General features: G+C 48.9%; 1 protein-coding gene across 15 annotated transcripts in view; it reads left to right on the top strand.

The window, feature by feature from the left end:
* EHMT1 (euchromatic histone lysine methyltransferase 1) overlaps nucleotides 1-26,256 on the top strand; it is a 114,158-nt gene that overhangs the window by 9,862 nt on the left and 78,040 nt on the right. The window contains exons 1-2 of one of the 15 annotated variants that reach the window (XM_065036010.1): nucleotides 10,135-10,153; nucleotides 10,305-10,414. The exons of 12 other annotated variants lie outside the window; for them this stretch is intronic. Coding sequence is in view for 1 of the 3 variants with exons in the window: in XM_065036022.1 (XP_064892094.1) it covers nucleotides 10,659-10,703 (45 nt within the window). In the remaining 2 variants the exon portion in view is untranslated. Of the gene's footprint in view, nucleotides 1-10,065; nucleotides 10,154-10,304; nucleotides 10,415-10,657; nucleotides 10,704-26,256 lie in introns of those variants that run through there. 2 more of the 15 variants (XM_065036022.1, XM_065036011.1) reach the window with 2 other exon arrangements.

Genomic DNA, 26,256 nt, shown 5'->3' with positions numbered 1-26,256 from the left:
CCCCGCCGAAAAGCCGCCGTGCCAGAGATTATTTCGTAGTCTGGTTAAATGCCAATGAACTGAAATTCTGCTAATTGGCCTGGCATCGCCGTGCCGGTGCTTTGCCTACGGTCACTGTGAGCAGCCGTACCGGTGCAGCCGTACCGGTGCACCCGTGCGCTGCCAGAGAATGTGCCGGGCCAAGGCTGCTCTCGCACCTCGGAACCGGCTGTTTCGGGTCACTTTGGGGTGTGTGTGTTTGGAAGTCCCTTGTGTCTGCTGACGTTGGGTGTGTGGATCTCTGTGGGTTGAGCTCTGCGAGGTGGCTTCATCATCCTACCGCATCCCTCTGTCTCTTTTGTGCTGGTCGTGTCCCCAGGATGGGTGGTGACCAGCTCCTACCTTGGCTGTCCCCGTTGAACACTGTGCCTGTGTTCTGCACCCTGTGCTGCTCTCCAGGCTCCGTCCCTGGGACAGGCCGCTTGATGTTTTGTTCCCTGTGATGCTTTTCCCATCTGTAATGTTTTTACACAGTCAGAAGTATTGACTTGGTGCTAGAAGCTTTAACTGGAAGTCTCATAGAACTGCAAAATGTTGATTTTTAAATGTCCAGGTTATCTTCATTCGGCAAGAGTTGGCGAGTTACACACGTCAAAATGTTCACTAGTTTCTGTGCTCTGGTTTCTGGCTTCATATGAACTATTTGTAATCAAAGCCAGTATGAATCCAAATGTCCAGCACCTCTTCTTTGGACTTCTGGTAGCAACATTGGACTGTATCTTGAAAATGTGATCTGTCATTTTCCATTCTTAAATTAGGCTGATGTATCCCGTTCCAGCCTATGCAATTACTAATGAACCTGTGCAATTATGGCATCTATTGTACAGTCGTTCTGTGCTAGGAAAAATGCACTTTTAATAAACAAATTCACTTTGACAACCTGTCACTGACTTTTCCAAAGCAAAATGTTGGACAGAAAAGTGTCGCTTTAGTGAATTCACTATATTTTTTTAACATCTGTTTGTTTGGATGTGGTTTTGCTGGAGCACAGCAGCCGCAGCTGCAGGTTCAGCCCTGGTTTCGCAGTGCAGGGGAGCAGAGCGGGGTTGAGAGCCCTGGAGCCCCCGTCCCCATCCCCTGCTGTGTTGTTTCACTGCATTAGCAGAGCTCTGTGAAGCTTTGGCCGATGTGGGGCAACGGTTTCTGTTAACTGTAAATATCCCTGCGTGTTACATCACCGGAGGAGCAGAGCAGAAGCACCTCTGCCAGGTGACGTTACCTGTTCTTTGGGTTTTCAGCCACGCGTGTCTCCACAGATGATCTTCCAGCATTGCTGTCCAGGGACTGTTAGACACAGGCCACCTCCTCGAGTGAATTCCTAAGAATACAGTCATTTCCCCACTCGACAGCAATACTTCAATCAAAATTTTTGTTGTTCTCCATGTGAGTTCAGGGGCTGTTTTCCCAAGCTTAGTTTGAGAGCTAATCTTCCCACAGATACTGCCATTATCTGGGTGATGTGTCTCCTCCCCGTAACTCACCAGCTGCACTCTGGTTTTGAGCACATCTGTCTCTCTTGACATGAGAACGCTGTATCGCCTTGCTGCCTTCTGTGCTGGGCGGCATATGGGAGGAGTAGTTAACATCTCTGTCTTTTCTACTGGATCCTGTGAGTTGTTTATGTGACAGCATCAGAACGCAAATTGTATCTTGGGCTGCTTCCCCAGCCCCATGGGCAGCAGGTGGAGGGAGGGGATTGTCCTCTCTGCCCCACTCTGGTGAGACCCCCTGCAGTGCTGGTCCAGCTCTGGGTCCTCAGCACAGGACACACATGGACCTGCTGGAGAGGGGCCAGAGGAGCCACAGGAATGACCCGAGGCTGGAACAGCTCTGCTGGAGGACAGGATGAGAGAGCTGGGGTGTTCAGCTGGAGAAGAGAAGCTCCGGGGACACCTTATTGTGGCCATTCCGTACTTAAAAGGGGCCAATAAGAAAAATGGGGGCAGACCTTTTAGCAGGGCCTGTTGTGATAGGACAAGGGGTGATGGTTTAAACTAAAGGAGGGAGATTCAGGCTGGACATGGGGAAGAAATTGTTGTCCCTGAGGGTGGTGAGAGCCTGGCCCAGGTACCCAGAGAGGTGGTGGATGAACCATCCCTGGAGACATCCCAGGCCAGGCTGGACGGGGCTCTGAGCAACCTGAGCTGGTGAAGATGTCCCTGCTCATGGCAGGGGGGGCACTGGGGGAGATGGGAAGGTCCTTTCAACACAAACCAGTCTGTGATTCCATGATCATCAACTTCTCCAGGGATGTGTTGCCCAAAATCATATAAAATCCCTTTCTTGCCCTGACAGCCCCCCATGGGTGTGCCAGGTGGTTTACCTGTGGTGTCGGTTGGTTATATGAACGCAGCTCAATGGGGGAATGAGCCTGTGGTGCCTCTTGTAATGGTACGTCGCAGATCCCAATGAGGCAGAAGAGGAGCACAACTGTGTGCTGCCCAGTGCTCTGCTCAGTCATTACCTCAAGCAGCCAGACAGGTAGGTTTTTATCTTGCAGACATTTACACATCTGAGTAATAATTACTAATACACCACAGTATTTGGCGTCACAGCTGTTTGTCGGTGCCATAATGGCTGGGACGCAGGCTGTGCCCTGGATGGAGGTGTGGGTAGGTGTTCCCCGCGGGAACGCTGCCTCGCTCAGGCTGTGTGGGTGTCTTGTACTGGTTGGGTGTGGGTGCAGTTCTTCTGGCAAAATAAACCCTCCTGAGTGAATCAAGCTGCTGCCATGGCATAGAGACCTCTTGGCCAAGGGCTCCTGCACACGGGGGTTCCTCACCATCCTCAGCCGAGCAGAGATGCCAGGAATCAGGAGATGACAGTGGGTGTTTCAGGCAGCGGTGGAAGGTTTTCTGCCATGAGCAGATTTGTAGAAATAACCATTGATGGGGTGATCATGGTAGCTGCTTTGCATGTTGAAAGCCATGACAGTTAATTAAGACTGTTCTGTGAGAGCTCATTTACTTACAGCTCTTAGCACATAGATACTTGAACCTCTACAGATCCCAACTGACAGTTAAAGTTGGCACTTCTTGGTACAGCCAATTCGTTGACATAAGCACATTTACACTGGTGTAAATGTGGCTGTGCTGCCCATCATGCAAGTGTGTTGACCAAAGTCATGTTGAGAGAAGCGTGTTTATGTTGGGATAACTTTGAATATGCTTTGAATTGACTCAAGAGAACTATCACACTATAAGGATGCCTCTGTCCTGGATGTAAAAATTATGGATGGACCAGTAAGCAAGTCCTTGAATTAATTTACTCTTTTTTACATGATACTATTTCAGTGTTTGTCATTTTGTGTGTTTGTATTTCTCTATGTTTGGGGTTTTCTTGTTTGTTTCTTTCTTTAGAATGGGTCAAATAGGCAACAAGCTGTTTGGGGAACATGCAAATGAAAGACGGGAGCGTAGATGCGGGGGAGGTGAGGCTGGACCGTACCCCGCCGCTCGTGTGCTTTGCTGTGTGAGAAGTGCGGTGTTGAGCAAAAGGGAGGAAGGCTCGGAGCGGGGAGGAGGCAGCGATTCTCCCAGCACTGTGAGCAGGCCCGTGCAGACACCTCAGCACCCACGCCTGCCTGGCTCGGAAGGTCGCACTCGTGATCTTGTGCTATGAGGGATTCAGTTGCAGCAAAATCCTTCAGTTTTCCAGAGGTCTGGATTCCCCCCGTGCAGCTTGGGAGCGTGGGGCTGGGCCATGCGTGCCCAGAGCCAGGCGGTGTCACGGTGCTGCCACCCTCAGCAGCTCGTGTCGCTTCTCCACCTCTGAATTTTAATCCAGAGGGTGGAGAAATAAAGTTCATCCTCTTCACCGCTTGGTTTATAAGCCGTGCAGGTGTTACAAGCTGGAGATGAGGCCAGCTCAGGTATCCGCCGTGCTCCCTCGAAGCTGGTACTGCCTTTGCCAACCACCCCACTCATTTTCGTAAGCCATCATGAGAATATTTGTCTTGGTCAGCTTCACTAAACCGTTTCTTTTGGCTTTCATACGTAAAGCCCGATGCCTCCAGGACTACTTCTCTGTTACTGCTGCATAGTTTGAGTGGTTTTTAATCCCATGCTGGTAGCGTGGGGATGTCTGTACAGCAAATACAACGGCTGCGAGTGGCTGGCTTTCCGTAGCTACCCCTCGGAGCGCTCTGGAAGTCGTTGGCAGACCCAAGGTTGAAAGCCACTGAGGTAGGTGGTGAGAAGACAAAGGACAGGTTCTGCTAAATGATAAAGGACCCTGTTAAACGGTGTTTATCTTGAGACAAATTTAGAGTTAGTCGGATCCTTGCAACCAGCGTGGGGCAAAACGAATCCGTGTGTGTGTGGAGGACGAGGATCTCCTGAGCTCTTGCAGCGTTCTCCAGTGCCAGAACTGGTGCTGCACACAGTGATGTGGTGAACACAAACCGCCAGGGACTGATTTTAGCAGTGGGCAGCAATCACACAGAAGGCTGCTGTTTGCTCTCCTCCCCTCCCACACAGCAGGGAGTCATATTTACAATTAGGGCACTGTGCACACACCTTTGCTGTGGTGTCCCCTTGCTGAAGGGCCAAAGGAAAGTCTCGGAATCAATCTTCTTTGAGGATGATTTTTTAAAGCATCCATGTTCATTGCAATCACAAAGTGCCTGGAATACAGTGAGATCCCATTAAGAGAATAATTTTGTCTGCCCTGCCCAATGAACTTCTGGACTTTAACCTGAACTGGGTTTGTCCAGCGAGGGGTGCTCTGAGCAGGTGTCCTCCTGCAATGGTGACCTGCTAGGTGTGCAAGCAGGGATTTACTTTGCCTTTACAGAAAAGTCTGTCCCCAGTTCAGCCAGGAGGTCTCAGACTTCAGTGACATGTTCATGCTGGGTGTGAAATGATGGATCATGAGGAGCAGCAGTGCCTTGGTCAGCTGGGGGCTCCGGATAAGCAGCAACCATGGAGCTGAGCTACTGTGATCTCTTACTGAGATGATGGACTTACTAAATTATCATTCTGCCCACCAAAAGTATTAGAGATGGCAGTTCCCTGCTTTAAGAGGGGTGTCTTGGTCCCATTTTATGACCATGTTCTCCTTGACCACATTCTTGGTGGGACCATGGAGCCCTTTTGTTCTCTGCTGCCCCAGCAACACTTGCAGATCCAAAGTGGCGGAATCCTGGTGCTGACACAACGCTGCGATTCAAAAGGAGGAAGCAGAGCGGGACAGGTGATCACCACCTTTGTATGAAATGGTCACACCTTGAGATGGGAAGGATGAACGGCAGGTTGTGATATATTGTCATCTGGTGACTGGCATTGTTTTTGTCGTAAAAGATGAGAAATAATCTTGTGGTACTGCTGCACTTATGGTTTGTAATGTTGCTGTGTTGTTTTCCTTCTGTGGAGTAGCATAGGGGAAAGGGACCTGGGGGTCCTGGGGACAGCAGGGTGACCATGAGCCAGCACTGGGCCCTTGTGGCCAGGAAGCCAATGGTACCTGGGGTGGGTTAGAAGGGGGTGGTCAGTAGGTCAGAGAGGTTCTCCTGCCCCTCTGCTCTGCCCTGGGGAGACCACACCTGGAATCTTGTGTCCAGTTGTGGCCCCTCAGTTCCAGCAGGACAGGGAACTGCTGGAGAGAGTCCAGCGCAGCCACCAAGATGCTGAAGGGAGTGGAGCATCTCCCGTGTGAGGAAAGGCTGAGGGAGCTGGGGCTCTGGAGCTGGACAAGAGGAGACTGAGGGGGGACTCATTCATGGGGATCAATGTGGAAAGGGGGAGTGTCAGGAGGATGGAGCCAGGCTCTTCTGGTGACAACCAGTGACAGGACAAGGGGCAATGGGTACAAACTGGAACACAGGAGGTTCCACTTAAATCTGAGAAGCAACTTGTTCCTGGTGAGGGTGGCAGAGCCTGGCCCAGGCTGCCCAGGGGGTTGTGGAGTCTCCTTCTGTGCAGACATTCCAACCCGCCTGGACACCTTCCTGTGTAACCTCATCTGGGTGTTCCTGCTCCATGGGGGGATTGCACTGCATGAGCTTTCCAGGTCCCTTCCAACCCCTGACATTCTGTGACTCTGTGAATGAGGATGATGATAACCCAGGTTAGCTGAGGCCATGTGTCCATTGAAGCCAGGCCAGTAGCAGGCAGCACGATTGCTCTCTCTTCTGGGGAAAAAAATAGCTGTTTCCGTGGTCAGGAACCCCAGCAGTCGTGCAGGCTTCTCTTTAGAGCTGTGCTACCACTGTGCTTACAGTGTGGAGGCACCGTGCCATTTGTCTCTACATTTGGACGGGGAGAGGAAAGGGTGCCGCATTTAATATCGGAAAAATGCAGGTGTGGTGTGAAAATAATTCGGGTAGGCTGCAAACTCAGCAGCAGCTGTTGCTCTGCAGTGTGGTTTGTGGGATCCTGTCAGCTGGTTTGGCATTTTGTGGCTTTACTATAAATGGCGATAGTGATACTGTATTACGCGTTAACACTTCTTTTTCCTCCTGCGAGCTCTTCCATGCTTGGCCACGACGTTGCGGCCCAGACTGGCCGTGTAGAAGCCACGTGCAGGTGCTCTGCGGGTAAGCAGAGCAGAAATGCCATTCAGATCACGGGCATGCGTTCCCACAGCTTCCTGCTGTCCCAGCCGCCGGTGACACAAAAACCCGAGGGCGCTGGATGTGACTGGAGGTGAAAACCTCAGCAGGCTCTTCCACAAGAATTCTGGCCTACCTGGCGAGTATGACTGAAGTAATTCACTTTCTGCTGCCTTTCCCCTTGCCATCCCTCCCAGACCTCTGAAAGGTGTTGAAGACATTGGACATTTAGACCATGTCCTCAAGGGCATGCGTTTTGCGGCAAATAGAGGATGAGGAGTGCGGACCAGCCGTGGGCTTGATCCGGCTTCCAGTAGATTACCCCTTTCGGTTTAGATATTAGACTCACAATCCTGTTTTTTTTTTAAGCTAGCGTGATTGGAGATGCCCAGTCTGCAAGATTTGGCCATAATACTTATATTATTAATATGTTCCTTCCTGGCGCCAGTGGTCATGTCAAGTGAAACAAGAAGCCTCCGTACCCTGTTCATTGGGAGCTGCCGGTCCCCCATTCTTAGAGATACCTCTTTCCCAAGTCATGCCTTCTTCTTCACTTGGTTTTCTTATGGTTTGGGTATTGTTTAGAGCTCTGATGGCCTGCCGAGATGGGGCCACAGCTACCCTGCATGGCCCTAAGCTTCATAAAGCTGGGACACTTCTGCAGCATGAGCAGAAGGCACCGTGGGCTTTGAGGGTCTTGGATTTAGAGCTTGTTGGTACCTCGTGTGCCTCCCTCTGTGCTACTGGTTAACACCTGATGGGGAGGATACAGCAGAATTACTTAAGTATTGCTGTTCTGCTGGTGCTTTAAGGCTGTTTCCATGACTTCTGTGGGAACTCATAGATAAACAGGGAAAGTAACCAGAGTTTCTAGGTTCTGCAGTGCTGAATAGGAGGTTGCTGTTGCACCAGACTCGTGTTCCAGCTGCGTGGTCTGCAAATTATAGAGGCAAATCTCGGCTCTTTTCATACAAATGAGTCTTAACAGAGAGTCTGCGCTGAGGGTGTAAAATGCCTACGTGAGTTTGTAGCAAGGCTGATTTATCTTCTCTGCTGCACTGTGTTGGCACCGCTGGACTTAACAGCATCGCTTCTGGGTCACGCTGCAACGCACCGAGGAGCCCGTTTGGTCCGTGAAGGAGCAAAGATGTGCATTTCCTAGGGTGAAATGATTAATTGCATACTCAGGGTAGAGAGGTCACAGCAGGGATATCAGAAAAGTGCCATCAATTTGCAGGCACGGTGTTGTTAAACGTGATTTTGTTGGTATTTCTGTGGCTGCCAGGGGGTCAAAGTGGGCCGGCAAGGAACAGCGAGCGTTTGAGGATCGTTGTCCTGATCTGCTGCTTCCCTACGAGTAATATTTAGAAGGACAGATGGATTTCCTTCCTCCTCTCAGCATCTTCATCCAGCTGCAACTTTCATGCTTCTCCTCACTGATGAGGAGTGCCAGAGGTGGATTTCACCACATCACATCCTATCTCCCATTTGGTAAATTAGTAATACATCACTATACCTTTCTGTGGGAATCTCTCTGTCCTGGCTGCTTTTTCAGCCAGGTTGAAGGCCGGGTGGGTTTAAAAATGATGATATTTTAGAATCGGAAAACAGCTTTGATTTATTGACCTGCTGCCTCTATGGATCGAGCTGTCTGGGCTGGCATCTGGAGATAAGAGCCTGTTGAGTAATTGCTTATTATTGACTGATTGCCAGCTTGGGCAGTTTGCTTGAAGAAGAATCAATAGCAGTCAATCTTCAAAGTCTAAACTCTCAGCGAGTATGACTGGCTTCCAAATTGAGAGTGACAGGTCAGGATAACTCCATATCTGATATCCCAGCTTCGTGGTTGGGTGTAATCCTGCGACGCAGGAGGAAGCGCAGGACGTGATCTTCCTGCATCGAGGCTTTTGCATCTCGCTTGCTTTAAAATCTGGGGTTTTTCTTTGCGGGGGTTTTCAGGGCCAGATCCCACCCTGGCTCCAAACCTTCCTCCGAGAAGCTGGAGCATCCTCAGCACCCCTGGGATGGGTGGGAGGGCAGGACCAGCGCGGGCGTCACTGAGTCCCCAAAGCACAGAGCAGGGAGAGGATGAACAGCCCGTGCTGTGACACATCCAAACCAACCAGTTCGCGTGCTTTATAAATAAAACAAAGTGTCTATTTTAATGCATGGTAACAGAGATTTCCTTTCTGTGGGTGATTCTATTTAGGTGACAACAGAACAAAATCTCCAGTGTCACCATACATTTCATCATTCCTTACGGAGACTGTCGCTATGGTGAGCGTTCGTTTTGAGCAAGCAGACGTAGCCCTTCTTTAACACTATCATGACACGTTGCCTCTTTTTTTGTGGATTCATGTGCAGGGCTTAAAACATAAAAGGGGCTTCGCAGCATCAAAGACATTCAAGACTTGTTGTTTTCATTTTAAATAAATGTTTAGATGTGTGTAAGGTCTGGGGGAAGCCTGGGGCTGGATTGTGAACCATCTCACACCTTGGGCACAGCCCACTCCGGATTTTCCCGGCGCTCAGGGCTGCTCCCTGGGCTCTACTCAAGCAGGGCTTAAAACTTGAAATAAGAGCCTTTGCTGGGGGAGGGGGAGGCTTGGAGCTCATCAGCTACAAAGAGCAATTAACCAACAGGACATAAAATAGATTAATGGGAAGGGGAGCGGCAGTACCCTGGTAGTGTGGGAAGATGAGATTGGAAGAGTCTGTTTCTAAAGTATAAATATTTGTCCTTAGTTTTGGAGCTTTATTTTCACCACGAAAGCTCTGATTCAAGGTGCGACGTTTGGGATGAGGGAGAAAACACCACAAATGGAGCAGTTTAATCTACAGTGGTCTAGGAGGGAATGGACAAGATTACTTGAACAGCCTTGCTTAGATACTGGATTTGTTGTCTACCAGCAAATCCTCATTTGCGTGGGTCCTTAATCTGTGGAGTTAAATGTGTCTCAGGGTCTGTTACCTACTGTGCCGCAGAGTTGAGAACTGGATTTGTAAAGCTGTTCCTTTTTCTTTGAATGTCCCCCCCAAATTCTCTTCCTGTTTTTTTGTTTTTTAAAAGCAAAGATGAGCCAACAAGTGACACAAAAGACAAAAAAACCTCCCAGCGAGAAGCTATATTTGATTTTAAGATGTGGTGGATGAACTGTCCACCAGCTTGTAGAGAACAGCCAAGAGCAGGCACTTAAAACGTGTGTCGCAGGGAAACCACTCGCCCCCCCCTCTTCCTGAAAGGGCACGTTAACGTGAAATATTTTCACCTCCTTGGAGGTGGAGGGTTGGGCAGAGATCCTTTCTGGAGCTCTGGGAAGGGACTGGCCCTTGTTTTTGGGGGCTGTTTCGCTCTGGCTGTCGCCCTGAAATGGCATTTCCTCATGTCTGCAGCAGCCCTCATTTCATGAAATGGATGCAACTGCTGAAAAAAGATCTCGCGTGAGCATGCTCACTGAAGATTAATCCTTTAGAGGGAGTTGGAGAGTTAAGCTACTGTAATTTCTCTGCAGTTGGCTGCAGTAAACAACTACTCTAAAGACACGAGGAAAAAAATTGACGGAGGTATATGGGATTAATGTACATATCTTTTTGTGTTTCTACTTTCAGGTCGAGGGTTTGGTAGAGGTTTTTTTTCTCTGAGAGCTGGGGAAGAGGGATCTGTGTAATGATTTTATGGGTGACCTTCATGTTGTGGTTTCTTTTTTCCCTCTAGGCCAAAGTAATCCTATTTCGGTGCGAGGCCATCCTGAGGCGCAGGGCCGATCTGTAGAGCTGGGGTAGAGCACCAGGGCGGCTCCGTGTTGAGTTAAATGATCGTAGGAGGTGAGGCCTGCGCTCCTTGAGGGCCGAGAACACCCAGTCCTGTCAGTCGTGATCAGAACCCAGTGGGACTCGGTCTATCAAGCAAAGAAAATGTGGAAAGGGATTAGTTTTGCTTGCCTACAGAATAGTTTTTAATTGTTAAAACTTGCTTCCCCTCCTCGCCATGCCCGAGGAGCTGCAAACCTGTTGTCAGATGGGGGGGAAAAGAAATAACCGTTGGGATATTTTGGCTTTGCTTTAAAGGATGATGACTTTCCGCACGTTGAGGAGAGGATGCCTCGCCGGCCAGGTAAGTGTCGCAGGGTTGCGTCCAGGTGACAAACCCAGCTCCGTCCCGCCGGGGCGCCGCGTCGCGGCTGCGTCCTGGAGGAAGGAAAAGCTCTGTTAGCGAACAGCATTTCGTCTCCAGAACGCCTGGGGGAAGGAGGATGTGATTTACTGCCCTCGATGTTTTATATCGGCTTCCTCCAAAATGCGGCACGAGCCACGTTGGGCCAACCCAGGGGCTCCCGGGGCCTCCAGCAGAACCAGGGTGCCTTGGTTTTCCTGAGGCTGCTTCACCGCAGCGCTGGAGCTGCGAGAGGCCGTGCTTGCTGACCACGGCTTGTGTCTTTACCTCTTAAAAACATCTCCTTGATCCTTCTGAATGATGAGGAAACAGAGGTGAACCATCAGCAAAACTCACCTGCCTTGGGGGGGCGAGAAGGGCATCGTTTGGAGTGTTATACCTAATGGGAATAGTTCACTCCCCTCGAATTGTTAGAGGTGGCTCCTCAGCAAGTCTCCAGGACTGTGCATGAGTGGAAGAAGGGCACACCCTTCCTCCTGCGAGGAGGGGATAATAATAGACGCAGCTCTGCCTATGCCACTGCAGACTCGTGTGTTGCATGGCCGGGACATTAGTCCTGCTGCTACCTGGGCTTGGATTTGTGTCCAACGGCAGCAGGATCTCGTTTGTGATGTTGCGTGTTGGAAAGTGGCTTTGTATTTCTTTGGAGCGGCGTGAAGGAGGGAATAATAGTTCAATAATTTTGCCGATGTCAGTGGCTCCCACTGGATTGGCCCCGTGGTAGCTGTGGGCTCGCGTGCGGTGCGCGGGTGGATGGTAACGCTCTCGGGTGGGTTCAGAAGGGCAGGTCTATCAGTTCTATCAGACTTGGCTGAGCGCGAGATGCTGCGTATTTGGAGAAATTTTTGCGACCTGGATGCTGAGGTTGTTTTTGCTTAGTCCCTCTTTTTCCCCTCCTTTCCAGAAGCCCTGGCTAGCACAGATTGTCTGTTCTGTGGATGGGTTTAGGGAACATTGATGGTTGTGTGCGTAGGGGGAATAATTATCCACCAAATGCAAATAGATTGTTTCTTGCCGCTTCAAAATCATTGCAATTTCTATTGAGGATGGGTTAATTATATCTTCATTTTGATGGGTGTAAGGAAAATGATAGAGATACAGCAATATAAATCTATATGGGGAGGGGCATTGTTTTCAGAACACTGGTTTGGAAACTGTAGGAACAAAGGCTCCTCGTCTTGGAGGAGCGTGGTTCTGTTGGGACCCAGCGGTGCCGCGTGTTTCTCCATGGTGGATGCGTATTTTCTGGCTTGGATTTTTATCTCATGCCAGCGATCTATCTGTCACCACGACACGGGCTTTTCAGTTCAGAGGAAAATAATCAAATTCTGGTTAAAGCGCATCTGATTGAAGGGCTGAGAAACAGGTTTTTTTGTCAAGCCAGGGTGAAAGCAAGGAAGTTAAAATAAACCTGAACATTGATTGCTGATCATGGTGTAACAAAAATACATCTTTAACCTAAAGTGTGTAGGTGGGGGCTGCTTTACCCGTGCAGGACCAGAGGTGCCGTGGGCCCAGGACTGGTCTGCGTGCTGGAACAAGGTGCCTGTCCTGGCAGTGCAGGTTGTCACTGGTTTCCTTTTGCAGAGGGTAATTTAGGGACCCTGATCTGTCATCTCATCCTTTGTTGCAGCCTCACTGTGAAAGGGAATCAACTTCATCCCTAAAATGGTTTGGACCAGCTTTAAACGTTTTCCTTTGGTCTCCAGTACCAGGGTGGGCCCCTTGGCACCAGAAAATGGGGGAAAAGCTCCACAAAAGGACAAAGGTGACACTGTTTCCTTAGTGCCATCCATGCCTTTTGGCTCAAAGCCAGAGTAAAGCCCTCCTTCTGCTGTTTTAGGGAAAAATGGGGGAAATTAGTCATTTTCAGTGGCTGTGGAGAGAATGGTGCTTCAGCCTTACCAGGCCTTGGGCCTGGGGACTCTGCATTGGAGCAGCTTTGGCGAGAGCCTCAGCCCATGGCTGGTTCCCCATTCTCCAGCAAGCCCTGCAACTGATAGATCTGAAAGGAAAAAATAGCTACATCCAAATGTAATTTCTGTTTGGTTTCAGCCTTGTGGATGTGTCCTTGGACTCAGCAGATCCCATGGAGGGGGCACCTCGTGCCCTCGGTACGGGCAGACCCAGCCGAGGTTGGGCCTTCAGCCCGGGCAGCTCCGGCCTGCTGGAATGAAATGGGTCCAGAATAAAATCTTAGCATAAGTGGAAGAACTTGAGTTAACCTGAGGATTTCAAGTTCTTTGTTACAAAGTGCATTGTGTCAAAGCCCGTTGAGCTGTCCCTGCTCGTGGTGTCAGTGCGGACAGGCCGTGTGGGGTGTGCAGGGGATGCAGCGCGGGGGACTCCTGGGTGCTTTGATGGGATGGGTAACTTGGGCTTTTTGGGAGGATTCATGTTTGAATTTAGAGGCTTTTTAGATTTCTGTGAAAAATTCTGCCCGTAGGCCAGTTCTGTGTCTTTCTCCATTGCCATAACTTTGTTCAGTGGAGGAACTGAAACCTGAATTTGGGACTTGCTCCCCTCTTTGGTATCACAGCAGCCAGGGGCTATATTGAAAACAGAAAGAACAAAATGCAACTGAATCTTACAGGTGTATCTAAAGAAACCTTATGCAACCCCAGCAATTGCAGGGAGGATAAAGTTACTGTGCTGGGTAATATATTGCACCCAACTCCCAGTCTTTAATAATCAAATAATGACCACTTCAAAGCCTGCTGTCTTTGCTTCTCTCCCTTCTCACTGCTTCAACCAACCTTTAGTCAATCGGCAATGACTTTCAAACCAGACATTATGATATAAGCCTTGTAATTATTTGCTGTGATGAATCCTCTTCCTGCTGCTAAGTTGTGCGGAAGGGTTTTCTGTAACGTTTCTCCACCTTTGTGCCTTACTGAGATCCACTTGCATCTGCTGCTCTCCTGGTCGTTTTGAAATCCAGTTTATGGCTGAATTTCCTCCAGCAGCTGGCCAAGGGGCCTCTCTACCCCCTTCTCCCCAAGGATTAATAAGTGAAGTTACAGGCACAGGAGAAGGAGCTGCATTTTTTTTAACCTGCCTGTGAAATTATTAGACTAACTATGTTCCCATGCTGAATGAGGCTTAATGATTTGATCAGCGTGGAGGACAAATGTTTGGGCTTCTGAGTGTTAGAGGAGCAATGCGATGTGCTATGTTATGCTTGAGAACGTGTGGTCTGTGGTGGAAGGGAGGATGGAAGAAAAACGCTGCTTTAAAGACCTGCAGGTGAAAAATGGAATAGAACAGAGTGGGGGAAATGAACTGCAGGTGTTTCTTCAAGCGCCATCTAGTCTGTGACCTACTTGCTGCCACAGTGATTTGCAGCTAGAGAAGCAAACAGAAGTGGCTGTTCCCGCTGGGAGGACGAGGCGCTGGTAGGTGCTGCAGCTCTTTCCGCGGGTGCACCTGGAATCTGCGGAGCCGCTGCTGCAGAAAGCAAAGGGAGCAGCTCTGAGCTCTGGGTTTCCTGGTGCTGGATCCTGGAACCAGGCTCAGATTTATGAGCTGGTTTAGCCACGTGGCTCCGTGGTGCAGGACCCAGCGCCGTGCCCGGGAGGGGCGTGGGGCGCTCGGGAACTGGCCTGTCTGGGACACGATACCAACGGCAGGAATTATCCATCCCTAGCCTTAATAATCCACTGCAAACTACAAGTCTGCCTTCTCCCGCTTCTGCTCCTTCAGGAGCCCCTGCTAACCTGATCATTCTTAATCTCATTTTATTTTCCACATCATCAGTTTGATTTCTCAGTACTTTTACAGTCCTCAGTGTTCCGGGGAATCTGTGCCTCCATCAGTTATCTCTATTTCTTTTTCGAGGCTGTAGCAACCTTGAACCACGGCTTTCATACTATTTTTATAACTCATTGCTTATTGGAGAAGTCCTTCAGAAATAACTCTGCAGTTCTTACCAAGATATCCCCAAATTTTCACAGTAAAGAACAACCTCGGCTGTTGCTAATCTGAATTGAAGGCTCTCCTTTTCCTCTTGTTCACTTCTCCCACTGGGGTTGGGGAGTTAAATGCTTTACCTTTAGCTTAATTCACATATGTATGTATACATGCATGTCGCTGCATATCAGATACTCCTTTAACCATATTAATCGTGATGCTGAGCGTCTTGTGCATTGATTAGACAGTCGCTCTTCTCCTTGCCATTTATCAGCAAGCATTAGCATGTAACCTCCCTTTGCTTGATTTTGCAACCAGTTCCAATATCTTCTACGTGTGCTTGAAGTCCAGATAAATCCCGTTAATCTCAGCAGACTCCATGTGGAATTACTGGATGGGGGGACCTGCTGCTGTGGCTGCTCTTACTCCCTGACACTTTTCCTGCATTTCACCTGGGGTGCTGCAGATTTACCTCTGTACAAAAAACAATTGGCAGGTAACCTCTGTATCTTTTTTCTTTGTTTTTTGGGGGGTATATTTGGTATATTAAATAATGAAGTGGCTCTAAGAGTGCCTGGAATGGCAGCCTCCCTCCTGTCGATGGTATATAGGGAGTCACTTGTGAGCGAGTGAGCAGGCCAAGGTTATTGAACTCCAAAACTTCGGCGCTTGCCTTGGAAACTCAATCCAAGAAAATATTTTCTTTGGAAAGAAAAAAATGAAATAATAAAAAAAAGTCCTCTGTTTCTCATAAGGTGTGAATGGCGCTTTTGTCTAAGCTGATAATTTTATTTATTCCAATAATCCTCTCTTCCAGAATAAAGGAAAATTAATTGTCTGCCAATTTCCATCATGATTTGCCCTTCAGACAGTTACCAGGCAAAGCGCTTAAAACCTGAAATGAAAAGATGGTGAATGTTGAAAATCATCGAGCTACTGTAGGAACACGTTTGTATTTTAATAGGGTGGTATTCAAGTAGCCCCAGAGAGCGCTATTTGCTCTGTGTTCTGTAGGATTATGAGTTTGAAAATGGAAACATGGGGTCAAGCCTGCTGTGGTAGATAGTGCAAGTCTTCTGTAGGATTTTGCCAGCAATATGGACTGCCTGCAATTGAAGCATTAAAATTATGCAGCATTAATGAGGAGCGGTGTCCTTGGGCCTGGTTGTGCTCTTTGCTGGGGAAGTGGCTTTGCTGCGTTTCAGTGCCGGGGGATGGACAAGGACTTGCTTCCTCACACTGTGGTGGTGCAAGATTTTCCCTTGCAAGAGCTTTTCACCGACACCTTCCCGGCTCTTGGTTCTTTTTAACTTTGTCTGGCTGAAAAACAACAAGTTACCTGATTAATCTGGGAAAATGCCGGAGTGCTTCCTTAAAAGGCTCAGGTGTGATGTACCATTCAGTGATGAATCTCAGAGCTTCTGCGGGTGCGTTGGTTGACAAAGGGAGGTTCATATTTTATCAGCTAACACATGTATTTTTTATAGCAGGCGGGGTGTTGAGGACCTTTGGGTATCTGAGGATGCTGGTGATGTGAATCAGCAGCACCGCTCCAGATCCAGACCAGCGTCAGGGCAGCGGTGAATCTGCTGCCACTTTGCTTTCCAGTTTGATTCCAGTAAGCTTTGGGAAATACAGAAAATCTTGGAGCTGGGGCTGGCCTGACGTCTGATGGGGGATTATGCTGAGGGCAGGCGAAGAGGAAAAGCACGATGTGTTAAACACGGGAGTCTTGTGTAACGAAGAGGGTTTGTGGCCCCGTCAATGTTGCACATCCAGGTGTGGAATCCTGGGCACAGGGGAGTTCGTCTGCGCTGTGTTTGGTGCTGGCACCAGACCTGGCTGTGCCCCTGGCTCTTTCTTCATCTCACAGCATGACCGGAGGTGCTGGGGATAGTTTGAGTGCTGTGTTTCAACACAAGAAACCACACGGCAATAAATTCCTCATATTTGTGCTACGTTACCCCCTTCCCTTATGTAAAATTGCTCCGAAGCAGCGGCGTGTAATCCCTCATGGAAGAGAGAAGGGTAGGAGTTAATTCATTTTCATGATCTGTCTGTAGCACTTAGTCCAGCTAATAGTAATTTGTATTTCTTGGCTGCTGCGCTAATCCCATAAGGGACCCGGTGGGAGAGGGCTCGGCACAAAGGACGCGCGGCCCCCGGGTGTTTCCATTAGCTGAACAGCACGTGTGATCACCTGTTGCGTTTACAGCCAGTTTTGTGCTGCTGTCTCAGGGGGAAGAGCAGTGGAGGAATCTCAATAGCACCCAAATCCAGGAGAGCGCGGCACCCAGGTGAGACAGCGGGACCCAGAGGTCCCCGAGCACCGCGGAGGTGGGGGACTCTGTCCTAGTTAGTGTGAGCTTAGGGAACATAAATCCAGGTGCGTGACTTGGGTCTCCCCTGCTGTGCCGTGCATACAGCACTCTTTTGTTTTCTGTTAAACACCATAAACCTGGCAGGGGAATTCATTAACGTGACTCCCGACAGACGTAGATTTTGCCAAAGATTGGTTTCAAATCACTCTCCCTACTTTTAATAGGAGAGTGCAGAAGTCCTGGGGTGTGTAGATGTAGGCTGTGACACAGACCCACCCAATTTTGTTCATTCTGTACTGGTATGGATTGCTGTTTCTTGCTTGTTGTGCATAGCATGGAAGGGGTTACCCCAGGCAGAGAGCACTCAGGTGGCCACCTCCTGTCTGTCAAAAGCTGCTGTCAATTTCGGTATTTTAGGCTTGGTCCTTTAAATCACAGATGGAGCCATATTTCCAGCTGGTCCTAACCCATACGGTTCATTGAAGTAGGTGACAATATTCTAATTTACAGCAGTTATGGTCCCGCACCGTAGGCAGCGGATGCGTGATGTGGAGGGAGAAAGCCGAATTTATCAATCACGCAGAGTCTTGTGTGAAGCAGCTCCGTGCTGGTTGCCTGGAGGGCTTTAGAAAGGCCAAAGGCGGTGAAATTTTGGCAAGGAACACTAGAGCATAGGAGCTGGGCTGTTTTGCAAGGCACCTTCCTCGTGCTCCCGACATTCGGGTGCAAGACAGTGACCTACAGGCCTTTTCAAATGAGACGAGTTTTACAGCCACAGCCTTTTCTCCTGATCTTCTGGTGGCTCTTTGCAGGAGTAACCATGTTAGTTAGCTGGGGGCGGTTACTTGTCCCGTGAGACAACGCTGCTTTGGAAAATGAATAATTTTGTTTTCAGTCGCCACCACTTTGGTGATTGTCATGTCCTTTTGTCTCCTGTTCCCTGAGGGAGTTTTTGCCCTTCCTGGATCTCATCCTGATCCCCGCTTGGGAAAACAAATCCGGGGTTGCTGATGAAATCGGTTTTCTGCTGCGCTGCACCATCTGTGGTCGTGCGGGGAGGAAGGAGCCACTGTCCTGCCACAACAGCAGCACATCACACGTTTTGCTTTACAAAGGGCATCCAGTCTTCCTTTATCTCCTGTCTAACTGAAGTAAGGGAATTTCATCATATTCTAGGCCTCAAGAGTGTTTTCTCTTGGTCTGTGGTTAGGATTGATTATTGCACAGCATCAGCAGTTCCTTCCTCTCCCCTCCCAGCACATCAGGTTACATGTTACATGTGGATTGAAGGGGCTGACAGATTTCCGTCATTAGCGATGAGCCTGTAAATGACTGTTCAGTGCTGACACTATCACTGTATGGTCTGGTCTTTCTTCATCTGGAGCTCAAGGACAAGAAAATTCTGCAAAGCCGGTGATGGTGAGGAGAGGAGACGGCCTCAAGTTGCGCCAGGGGAGGTTGAGGTTGGATGTGGGGAACAATTTCTTCCCCAAAGGGCTGTGGGGCATTGGAACAGGCTGCCCAGGGCAGTGCTGGAGTCACCAGCCCTGGAGGGTTGGACAGACGGACATGAGGTTCTCAGGACATGGGGCAGTGCCAGGGCTGGGTTATTGTTGGACTCAATGATCTTGAGGGTCTTTTCCAACTAAAATGATTCTATGATTCTACCCTTCTGGTGCTGAGCAGCACCTTGTCCTGCCTTTGGGTGGGGACAGCTTGTTTCCACGGTCCTCGCTGCCAAGCAGACTGGGCTGACTGGTTTTGCTGCTGGGCACCTTCATGACAAGCTGGTGTTCCTGAGGTGGCACCTCCAAAGGCATCACAGGGTCCCACATATGAGCTTGGGGTGGAAGTGGAATTTGCAATGACCACACGTCTAGGAGAGTTCACCTGTGTAAAAAAAATATATATATTTTTCTCTGATTTTTGTCAGATCAGTAGCATTGTTTGCTCTGAATGTTTTATTTGGTTATTTCGTGGTTGTGGTTTTCTCTGTCTCCACGCGCCTACAACGTCACAGTGCCGAGCGCGAGTGTTAACTATAAAATTAGAGCCATCTGTGAGGTCTGGGCTGGGAGAAAGAGGTGGTGCCACTTCCAAAAAGCTGGTTCAAAATCAAACTGATGGATTTAGAGTGGCGGTTCAGCAGTAGCCGCTGGTCTCTGTGGACTTTTCCCGGGATCCGCAGCCCGTGGGAGCGGATGGACATGGACATTCGCTCCGAGTTTCCTCAGCCCGTTGGGGTTGGGCGGGGGAACGTGGGGAGGGCTCATCGCCCATTTGTTGCTTCCCCCACAGAGCTTTTGTCTGAACAGACACTGATAGACATTTGCTATTGATTCTTTGTCTGGAGAGAGAGCTGCAGTGAGATATATATATATATATATATATATATAAAAATATATATATATATAAAACCCTGGTGAGACCACATCTGGAATATTGTGTCCAGTTGTGGCCCCTCAGTTCCAGCAGGACAGGGAACTGCTGGAGAGAGTCCAGCGCAGCCACCAAGATGCTGAAGGGAGTGGAGCATCTCCCGTGTGAGGAAAGGCTGAGGGAGCTGGGGCTCTGGAGCTGGACAAGAGGAGACTGAGGGGGGACTCATTCATGGGGATCAATATGGAAAGGGGGAGTGTCAGGAGGATGGAGCCAGGCTCTTCTGGTGACAACCAGTGATAGGACAAGGGGCAATGGGTTCAAACTGGAACAGAAAAGGTTCCATTTAAATTTGAGAAGAAACTTGTTCCTGGTGAGGGTGGCAGAGCCTGGCCCAGGCTGCCCAGGGGGTTGTGGAGTCTCCTTCTGTGCAGACATTCCAACCCGCCTGGACACCTTCCTGTGTAACCTCATCTGGGTGTTCCTGCTCCATGGGGGGATTGCACTGGATGAGCTTTCCAGGGCCCTTCAACCCCTGACATTCTGGGATTCTGTGATATATATTTATGTGACTACGTGTGCGTATATATATTTTTAAGCATCAGATCGACTGAACAAACTTTCCTCTTTCTGAGTCACCGCTGCGTTTTGGAGCAGGTGGTGGAGTTGCCAGGGCTGAGATGCTGCTTCTTTGGCCTTTTTGAGGTTTGCAGGGCTCAGAGAGAAATGAGGAATGGATCATTTAGATCTCACGGGACAGCCACAAAATCCCCAAACAAACAAAAATCTTTATCACATTTGAAATCTTCCTTCTCCATCCACTTCTAAATGTGCTTTTTGAACACTTACAAATGCCTGTTGGCATAGAAACTACCGAATCGGAGCGAAGCGTGCAAATGGAAAAGGAGCCGTTCTGCCCAAGCAACATGGGCCGAGCGGCTGCAAAGCTGGCTCAGATCTTTTATGAGGCCAAGAAAATCGTCCAGATGTTGCTCAAATTGTAATGGTGCTAAATATTTAGGTTTTTCAATTTCCACTTAAATCCGAAAAAGTGGGAAATGTAGGGGATGCGGCTCCATCACCAGTGGGCTTTCTTCTGAGAGAATTTTTAGTCTAAAAATACTGCTGAAGTCTGTTTGGCTCTTGGTAGTGCCAAATTCTCATTAAAACATGTGGATATTTCTGTGGTTTAATCTGTTAGAAATGCATTCGGGATCCAGTTATGTTAAATTAAGCAACAATATTGGCCTGGATGTTGTTTGAAATATTAAATGTGGCAGTCGGAACACCAAGCAAAATGTTTGCACATTTTAATCGCTCCATGAATTTATTTTTTTTTTTAATTTTATTCCGAGGAATGATCGAGAGTGCTTTAAAAACTGTCCCTGCTCTCCTTGATTTGCTGTTGGCAATGGGATGGAGCCGGGATGTGTTGGGAAGACGCTGCTCCCATTGAGCTCCCGGGGTGCACAGCACGTGGATGTGCCCGTGTAGGCCTCTGGAATCCTGGAATCTTGAATCCTGGGGTCAGTTTTGGGCCACTCATGACAACCCTTGAGGTGTTGGAGCGAGTGGAGAGAAGGGAACGGAGCTGGTGAGGGGCTGGAGCACAAGTGTGATGGAGCGGCTGAGGGACCTGGGGGGTTCAGCTGGAGAACAGGAGCTGAGGGGAGACCTTCTGATCTCTGAACTGCCTGAAAAAGGAGCTTGGAGCCAGGGGGGTCGGGCTCTGCTCCCCAGGAACAAGCGCCAGGAGCAGAGGAAACGGCCTCAAGTTGCACCAGGGGAGGTTGAGGTTGGATGTGGGAACAATTTCTTCCCCAAAGGGCTGTGGGGCATTGGAACAGGCTGCCCAGGGCAGTGCTGGAGTCACCAGCCCTGGAGGGCTGGACAGACGGACATGAGGTTCTCAGGGACATGGGGCAGTGCCAAGGGTGGGTTATGGTTGGACTCGATGATCTTGAGGGTCTATTACAACCAAAATGATTCTGTGATTCTATGAAAAACCAGCATGGCTGAGAGTGTGCATCACGCTAGGCTTTCCATGAAGGTTTTTTACTGCTGAGTCTTCACTCTGTTGGAGTTTCCTAAAGATCACCTTGAACACAATGCCTCTGGATGCCAATGGCAGCACGGCTCAGCAGGTTGTGTCCTGGGTGGTTTATCTGGCGGGTCCAGCTGTGCTCCGCAGGGGTCCCAGCAGCTGGGTGCTCCCTCTGTGCAGGTGAGGCCATGGACTGCAAAGGCGCTTTGTCCAGCAAAGAATTTACTTATTATTCTTTTTCTTTGCCCAGTTGTTAATTGTTAAAAGGCAGTCCCCTTTCTTTCCCTGCTTTAGAGGAAGGGCTTTGCTACGGTGAATGTGGGAGTGGATGGTCAAGGAGCCGTGAAACGCCGCTCGCAGCCAGCGGTGCCTTGGGACACATCCGTAACATATATAGTATGGAAAAAATGGCACTGCTGGGTGGGATTTTAATGGGGTGGCGGGGACTGTGTATTTTTAAACATGACACATTGCAAAAGCAGCCTTGTTTAAGGTTAAAAATGAGGGCAGACAGGTATATTAGCAGATTTTTCTACAGCCTTTTGTTTTGGGGCCTTTTTAATTGCGTGGCAGCTTGTGATGTATTAAAATGGGCCCCTAGCTGGGAAGTGGTACAAAGCAGGATTGTTGCCGGTACCTGTGTGTGACTTGATAGCATTGGTGCCTCTTTGTTGTGCAAAAGGGGAGTGCAAAAGGTTGGTTGGCTCAAAATTCAACCATACTTCGCTTTTTCTCTTTTTAGTATTAAGTGGATACTTTTCTGTGGGATAGTTTGACTTTTTTTTTTAAGCAAACAAACAACAAACCCCGAAGCTTCAGTGCAATTTCCTCTGTTATTTTAATTTAAAGAATAATAGCAATATGATGATAAGTGCGGATTATTAATGATTCATGATGGAAGAAAGCAAGTGAAAATAGGAGGCGTAGTGGAATGGAGGCCGTTGCTGTAAATGTCCTCTGAAAAGCAACCGGGCTTGCTGGGGAGGGGAGGCTGAGCTCAAGAGTCAGATCAATCAGTGTCACCCCTTCTTTTGGCTCATTTTGTGCCCACGCGGAGGGTCCAAGGTCTGATGGCTCCATCATTGCTTCCTTGTTTGACCGTTCATCCCGTTGTCCCTCTCCGGGCTCTGTCAGCTTCGCTGTAGGGTCCCTGTACACAAATTAACTTAGAGCAGGTGCTTAATTTATTTAAGCTGTTTTAAATTTTTTTTTTCATATTATTAAAATATGTTTCTAACTTGGAGCAAAGTGCCTTGAAGCTTGTAGAGTCGAGGCTGCGATACGTGGCAAAGGCTGAGCTTTGTTTTTGGGCCGGCTTCATATTTTCGCTGCACTAATACTTGCTTAACAGTTCATTGGGATGGGGCGGCTGTTTAAGAGCTAAGTTTTCAGATAGGAACCAATATGTATGTAATACAGCGGCATCATTAGCTGGGCAGGACAAGGTAGGCCAAGCTTGCAGAAAAATCTTAAATAAAGGACAGAGAAGCAAGAAGACTCTTATTTGTATTTCCACGTATGTGGATGTGTGCACATATATGTTCAGAGTTATACACATTCTCACTTTCCATTGGTCAGGCGTTAATGGGGAATGATGTTTAGATTTATCCTTAGGTTATATCACAATACGAGAGACCGTTCCTATGGCAGCAGCACCTTCCTGTCTGTAGGGTCACTGGAGTGTGTGAGTATCTTTGGGTTTTGAGACCAGCGCAGGGATCTTGGGAGGGTTTTTGGGGTTTGGTTGTTTCCATGCCAGTTCATTCATTTTCAGAGTGTGCAGAATAAAGCAGTGGAGCCTCGTTGATGCCTCGACCTCAAGGCTGAGCAGCAGCAGGATCTTTGTTTTAGAACGTGCCCCGAGAGGACGCTAAGAAAGGATTAGAAAGACAGAAGTGGAATGGAGAGAATAAATGAGAAACAGAGGAGAAGCAAAACACAGGAATCAAAAACAGAGGGAGGGAGTTCGAAATAGAAGAGGAAAACTGGCGTGGATGGTGAAGCACAAGGGATTGGGCACATGGGAACAACTGCCAACAGAAATAAACAAGATCCCAATGCAGAGTTAAAGCAAAGACACCTGGATATGTGGGCAGGAAGGTGAGGATGGGCAAGAAAATGAGGGGCTGGGTGGCAAGTGCTGATGTCTCGCAGCAGGCTGCAGAATATTTGCTTTAATTGTCCTTAATGCCCGTGGCTGCAAAGTGAGACAAAACAAGTCCCTCAAGCTCCAAATAATGATGGAGTGATGAATGGGCAGGACCAACCCCTCGGTTCTCCACGGGAACATCTCAGCGGGTCTCCGCCTCCACTGCCCAGGACAGGCTGGAGAGGGCTGAGAAACCACCAAACCCAGGAGTGGCTGAGGGGAGAAGGAACCGAGTGCAGCCGTACCTGCCTAATGGATGAAGAAATCGTGTAAGGCACGTTTCCATTCATAGAATCCCACACAGAATTCCCGCCTGTCTTACCGTTGTGGCACAGTGTTGCGATGCCCACAGCGCCGTGTTGGCAGCAGCACCGGTGCCTGTTTCAGCACTGCAGCCCAGAGAATACAGAACATGGAATTTTTTAGCCTTTATAGCTAGTTTATTTGCAGTTTTGTCCTATGTATAGTTACTAGCAAAGGCAAGGTGATATAGTTTTAACCCTCCTGTCAGGTATCCCTTTTAATATAAACATGCGCTGGCTTTTGCAATGAAGACAGATAGTTCCTCCATTTAATTAGCTATTACATGGAGAGAAAGAAATTAATTGGCACTGATAGACATCGCAAGTCTGAAAGGTGTTTGGTGGAGTTTTCTTCTTACGGAGAAGTTGGGCTTTCACCTCCAAAAGTGCATTGTATGTACCTGACAAAACATCTGGTGGAGTTGACCTGAACTCTGCAAGGAGCTTGTTGTAACACAGCTGTGCAAACCAACACAGCTGGATCGCTGGGATGGAGCTCCTGAGAACAAAGTGGTGGCAGCAACAGCACAGACTCTGAAGGAGAAGTTAACTGATGAGCATGGGGCAGTGTTACAGGGATTGGAAATGGGGTATAAGAACCTGGTAAAAATAAATGGATAAGAACCCCTCAAATTACTGGACTCAGTTACTTGCCGTACACCTGCGTGTCCTCCTTCCATCAGTTAGATCCCAACAGGTCCCGGTTACCAGCAGAGTTAGTTGTGCTGTATAAACACGTGAGACTTGCATTTATTTAGACTGGTGTGTGGGAACCATACACTGTAGGAAAATGTCTATGTACTTGTGTTACTTATGAAACATATTTCTCTTCCTTTTTCTCTTTGCTGGTGCATTGCAACGGGTGCAGCCTTTTGTGTTTTGATAGTTTAAAGTTAAACTTCGATTTATGACACCCATTCAGTCTCTGTGGAAATGGGGCATATTTAGATGAGCAGTGGGATATGCAGGGCTTTACCGGAGCTTGTGCAGTGCTTTTTTCAGTATGCAGAGGAAGAAGAGTGCTAAATGCAGTTTGAAATGACAGGCATTTTGGGTTGCTTTACAGCTGATCCTTTACACTGTTCCTTCTAAAGAAGAACATAGGAAAAAGACATACCAGGTATCTCACAGCATATTGACCTGTAAAGATCCACCCTTGCAGGTGTTCACACCAACATCTGAGGCATGTCAGGGAAGGAGAATATCAGAATGATTCCTGTGATGCTGGCAGTACCCAAGGGATGCTCCCATTCCAACCATCTGGCCTAATGTCGTTATTATCCTGATCTGAGTGGGCCTTTCCCTCCCCCTTTCTTAAAAGGGGAGGAAAAAGCACCATGGAGCAATCCTGCTGCTAGGATGAGAATATTGTCTACTTGCAGCCCAGGCTTAGAAGGATTTGTGTTTGTATCGGGTGTCTGCTGATGCCGTACAGCCCATCTGGCGAGGAGAAGACAGGACACATCTCCAGGGCTGGCTGCTCGGTGCTGGCTGGGAAGGTCCCTCTTGCGCAGGCTCAGGACCTTGCCTAAAGTCTGTCCTGCTTGGGCTGAGATTATATCATGAACCCAAGAATGGTGCAGGGTCCCGTTCTTGCATGCAATTATTGCATTGCCTGCATTCTTGCATGTGATTCTTGAATGCAAGAATGGTGCATGCAAAAGTTTGCAAAGGATTTTGCTTCCTCTTGGGGTTTCGGCTTTGGACCGAACCAACCTGTTTATTCTGAAGCAGTCCCGTGTGTTTCAGCGGGGCCTGTTTAGCAGGGCGGGTGTCAGGAGCAAACCTGGTCCCTGCAGCTCCCAGGTGCATTGCCAGTTCAAAACCACACGGATGTTGCTCTCTCGCGAGAGCTGAATGTGCCAAGGAGGCGATAAAAGAAGCCAAGTGATGTTTGCCCAATCATGCAGCAGCTCTTCGCTCGCCTCTTGCCCGGCTGGGGAAGGATCATCCTGCAGACTGTGCCCCTCAGTTCCAGCAGGACAGGGAACTGCTGCAGAGAGTCCAGCGCAGCCACCAAGATGCTGGAGGGAGTGGAGCATCTCCCGTGTGAGGAAAGGCTGAGGGAGCTGGGGCTCTGGAGCTGGACAAGAGGAGACTGAGGGGGGACTCATTCCTGGGGATCAATATGGAAAGGGGGAGTGTCAGGAGGATGGAGCCAGGCTCTTCTGGGTGACAACCAGTGACAGGACAAGGGGCGATGGGTTCAAACTGTGACACAGGAGGTTCCACTTAAATCTGGGAAGAAACTCGTTCCCAGTGAGGGTGGCAGAGCCTGGCCCAGGCTGCCCAGGGAGGTTGTGGAGTCTCCTTCTGTGCAGACATTCCAACCCGCCTGGACACCTTCCTGTGTAACCTCATCTGGGTGTTCCTGCTCCATGGGGGATTG

The sequence above is a fragment of the Columba livia genome, chromosome 19 (genome assembly GCF_036013475.1).
Source record: "Columba livia isolate bColLiv1 breed racing homer chromosome 19, bColLiv1.pat.W.v2, whole genome shotgun sequence".
Lineage (NCBI taxonomy): Eukaryota > Metazoa > Chordata > Aves > Columbiformes > Columbidae > Columba > Columba livia.
The sequence above is the reverse complement of the archived record's forward strand: the minus strand, read 5'-3'. Positions and strand labels throughout refer to the sequence as shown.